The following is a 5,000-nucleotide window of genomic DNA, read 5'->3' on the forward strand; positions in this document are numbered from 1 at the left end:
GAGAAAAATGCTGAGTAAGGGAATTTGGTGTATTTTTTCTTTTTCTTTTTTTTTTTATTTCTTAGTTTTTATTTTTCATTTATTCTTAAGAGATTTTTAAAAAATTTGTTTAAATCGCACAATTCTTGTAATTTGAGCTCAGAATGTTCCGTGTTTAAGAATAGACACAGTTTCCAAATCTCCAGATATTAGCTGGAGTAACAATTATAGTTTACAATCTCGAGTACTCTAAAAGTGAGGGTTAGTGCAGTAAAGTCGTCCTTCACAGCCATTTGACCCACGGAGCCGGAGTTTATCCCGGTTTCCATAGCATGAAACGGACAATAGCAATTGTTTGCTATCCTTTGGATAGGATGCTAGTCTATCGCAACGTACTTTACACCAAATCTAACAGACTCAGGTACCCATCCACTGCTGGGTGGACAGGGGGGGGGGGTTCCAAATAAAGAAAATCTCAACTGCACCCCGGATCGATCTCAGCCCCTTTGCGTGTGAAACGAGTGCTCTACCTAATGAGCTATTGGGACCCCCTAGTGCAGTAATGATGGGGCTAAAAGGCAATCATTTCCTCCTTTCTTCCTTTTTTCACCCTTACAGGGGACGAAGTGGCCCAGTGGTTAAGGCATTGCACTGTGACCCGGAAGGTCTCGGGTTTGAGCCCCAGTTCAGGCACTTTCGTTTTTTCCTTGGGCAAGATTATTAAGCCCCAATTTGCTCACTTGGACAACATGGGTGATTCCTGTTGACACCAGACATCTTGTTTGATGAGTTATCTATATTATTCCTTCATGGACTTCCTAGGCGATGATATCTTATCTTATCTTATGATGTCGGACGGGCATAATTAGACTTTAGACTTTAGACTTATACTCCCTGGGGTCCTTGGACGACCAGAAGCATTGGCATCAAAACACATAAAATATCAACTTGAAATTGATTCAGCCGAAGATCTTCTGTCTCTAAGATCTCTGGCATGAAACTGTGAAAGATGGATTGGTGGTGGAAAAAGGCAGCTGAGGCATCTCAATCGTATGACTAAGACGCAAAAGGCATGATAATATTTGGTGTCGAGTTGCCACAAATGTAACGATTTGAAATGAAATGAATATGTTTATGTTGTGAATATCACACGCGTGAAAGAAAGAGAGGAAGAGAGAGAGAGAGAGAGAGAGAGAGAGAGAGAGAGAGAGAGAGAGAGAGAGAGAGAGAGAGAAAATAAGCAGGAGTGAAATATCTGTTCAATGTTATAGTTATCATATAACGTCATAACAAGTTAAACTAAATGACAAATTGCCATATTTATGGACAATAACGATCTATTATTATTATTATTATTATTATTATTATTATTATTATTATTATTATTATTATTATTATTATTATTATTATTATTATTATTATTATTAGTATTATTACTATTATTATTATTATTTTATTATTATTATTATTATTTATTATTATTATTATTATTATTATTATTATTATTATTATTATTATTATTATTATTATTATTATTATTATTATTAGTATTATTACTATTATTATTATTATTATTATTATTATTATTATTATTATTATTATTATTATTATTATTGTTATTATCATTAAGTCAAGTAAGTCAGTACTGTATGGGATGGTGGATCACATGGGTTTTTTGATTATGTTCATGAAGGGCATACGAGCAGCGTGCCATAGAAGTGTTGAATGCTTGCTATGCCTGTGATGAGATTCAATCCCAGGACAATCTCATTAGAAACATGCCCAACTGGGGGTCTACCTCCTGCTGTCTGCTTGCCTACCACTCCGACAACAAGAAATTCCTGGCACAGACTGCGTGCCAGTCCCTTCTCAACTCCAAATGGAGGGGCCAGATGGAGTTGACTAACAACTATTTTACAGTAAGTTGTAATTGAACGAATTATGATGATAATTATATAATGATGATGATGATACTATAATGATGATGATAACAATAATAATGTAATGATTATGATGATGATAATAATATGATAATGATTATGGTGATGAATATGATAATGATTATGGTGATGATGATAATAATAATAATGATAATAATAATAATAATAATAATAATAATAATAATAATAATAATAATAATAATAATAATAATAATAATAATAATAATAATAATAATAATAATAATGATAATGATAATAATAATAACAATAATAATAATAACATATGAAAATTCTCACTATATTTTGATTTATTTGTTTTCAACGTTCCTGTTTATTGTTTTGGTGACAAAGGATTGTACCTGAAACGTTCATTGTTCATACTGGTTCCATTTGAAGCCTTTCCATTTTCATCTTGTTATTAGTTTTTGTTGCCTCTCGAACATTTCCAAAAAATAAAAAGATCTTTTAAAGATTTGATAGACTGACTGTCTCTCCTTTGTGACTTTTTCAGGTTTTTCTTTGCACTTTGTTTCCTGCACTCATTCCCTGCCTCATCAAATTCCGAGACCCCAACAGATCTCATGGTGTACCGATCTTGAGCAAGAAAACCAGAAAGGTTCGTCATTCCTGTAGCTGTGATTGTAATTTTTAGTTGTGTCGTAAGATGAGCAGTACGGTATCTTGACCAGTGAAGCAAAATCTAATAATGTTGAGTCTTGTACTGAACGACTGAAAGAAGAAATGTCAAGAAAGGGATTGAAGATTTTGAATCCTGGGAAATAATAATGATATTTTTATTTATATTTATATATGTAATTATACCAGTATTAATCTTTTATACAGTTGTGCAACACGGACGCTTGACAAAGAATGTACGAGGAGGTTGGAGGCATTTGAGATGTGGGTATATAGAAGAATGTTGAGGGTATCATGGACAGACAGGTGTATGAACGATGAAGTGTCGGCGAGGGTGAGAAAAGGAAGAATATTGATAGATGCCATCAGAAAGAGGCATTTACGCTTTCTGGGACATGTGTGGAGAAGAGACGGAATAGAAAAGTTGGTAACATCTGGGATGATCGAAGGAAAGAGAGCTAGAGGAAGACAAAGAATGACTTATTATCTAAATAACCTAAGAATGGCCAAATGTGATTTTAAAAGCAACACAGATTTCATGCACACCGCAGAGGATCGTGATTCATGGAGACAGCTGACCGGCAACGTGCTCAAGAGCACAAGCCATGATGGATGATGATGGATGGACATGGATGGACATGGATCGTGATTCGTGGAGACAACTGACCAGCAACATGTTCAAGAGTACAAGCCACGATGGACATGGATGGATGGACATGGATGGTGATTCGTGGAGACAGCTGACCGGCAACGTGCTCAAGAGCACAAGCCACGATGGATGATGGATGGATGGATGGATGGATGGACATGGATCGTGATTCGTGGAGACAGCTGACCGGCAACGTGCTCAAGAGCACAAGCCACGATGGATGATGGATGGATGGATGGATGGACATGGATCGTGATTCGTGGAGACAGCTGACTGGCAACGTGTCCAAGAGTACAAGCCACGATGGATGATGGATGGATGGACATGGATGGACATGGATGGACATGGATCGTGATTCGTGGAGACAGCTGACCAGCAACGTGGTCAAGAGTACAAGCCACGATGGACATGGATGGACATGGATCGTGATTCATGGAGACAGATGACCAGCAACGTGGTCAAGAGTACAAGCCACGATGGATGATGATGATGGACATGGATGGACATGGATGGACATGGATGGTGATTCGTGGAGACAGCTGACCAGCAACGTGTTCAAGAGTACAAGCCACGATGGACATGGATGGATGGACATGGATCGTGATTCGTGGAGACAGCTGACCAGCAACGTGTTCAAGAGTACAAGCCACCATGGATGATGATGAGAATAAATCTTTTAAAGGGACATGGGATAGTAAGGACACAAATGTTCATTTTTATCATAATGATGATATAATCTATTCCTTATAAATGAAGAAAGAATTGTGCTGTATAAACGTTGAATTTTTCTTTTATTCAACAGATCCGAGAGATGGAGAATGCAAATGCTGGAATCGAAAAACCAGACGGAGAGGATGTGTAAGGATACTTTTACAACTTTCTGTTTGGATTTTTTGTTTGCTTTAAAAGATACAGTCGACTCTGCTTAATTGCACACCCTCGGGAGTACAGATTATTGTGTCGATTAAGCAGAGAAGCTAAAAATAACATCTAAGCACCAGCTTTCATGTGCCATTCATGTAGGACCTTCACTTCTGAGTTTTCCACGGGCTTGAGACTGTCACATTCTAGACATGACCTCATGTGAAGGTTTTTTTAATACTATATATTCTATATATATATATGTTGGTTTTTTTTGGATCTTTTCTTTTTCATGTTTTATCGACAACAAAATGGGACTTTGTTTGTAAGGACAGTAACCGTGAAGCGTTGATTGCTTTCTATTTTGTCCAAGCTGTTTGTAAACCTTTGTCTCCAATCTCATCAATGTAGATCTTCTGTCAAGCATTCTTCTTGGGTGAAGTGACGTAGTTTATTTACCATGTCAAGTTTTTCAGTGTTTGTCAGGGGTCGTGTGTCAAATTCCGATGACTCATCCTCATCTTCATTATCCAGACATTATCTTTTGTGTGGATGAACGGAGTCGAGTTGTTCCTGAGATGTCAGTTTACCACTGATGGGTATATTGTTGTCCTTTGTTACGAATTGATGGAATGCTTCGGCCGAAAAGTTTTGTGGAATGGGAACCGCATCGTTGATTTCATATGGCTGTTGGTTGTCACTCCAATCAAGGTGTAGAAATTAATCAGAGATGGTAGGCCATTAATCAGAGATGGTGTGCCATTAATCAGAGATGGTGTGCCATTAATCAGAGATTGTGTGCCATTAATCAGAGATGGTGTGCCATTAATCAGAGATGGTGTGCCATTAATCAGAGATGGTGTGCCATTAATCAGAGATGGTGTGCCATTAATCAGAGATGGTGTGCCATTAATCAGAGATGGTGTGCCATTAAT

At 37.3% G+C, this 5,000-nt stretch overlaps 1 protein-coding gene across 1 annotated transcript in view; it reads left to right on the forward strand.

Annotated features, from left to right (window-relative positions):
- LOC144958006 (transient receptor potential cation channel subfamily M member-like 2) overlaps positions 1-5,000 on the forward strand; it is a gene marked incomplete in the record, with an annotated part of 76,324 nt that overhangs the window by 35,779 nt on the left and 35,545 nt on the right. The window contains 4 exon segments of the mRNA XM_078889591.1: positions 1-14; positions 1,673-1,898; positions 2,431-2,535; positions 4,007-4,062. The exon segment at positions 1-14 is cut by the window's left edge and continues 87 nt beyond it. Of these exon segments, the coding sequence (XP_078745717.1) occupies positions 1-14; positions 1,673-1,898; positions 2,431-2,535; positions 4,007-4,062 (401 nt within the window).

This window comes from Berghia stephanieae, chromosome 12 (genome assembly GCF_034508935.2).
Source record: "Berghia stephanieae isolate SIO BIC M18660-M18661 chromosome 12, UCSD_Bste_1.3, whole genome shotgun sequence".
NCBI classification, from domain to species: Eukaryota; Metazoa; Mollusca; class Gastropoda; order Nudibranchia; family Aeolidiidae; genus Berghia; species Berghia stephanieae.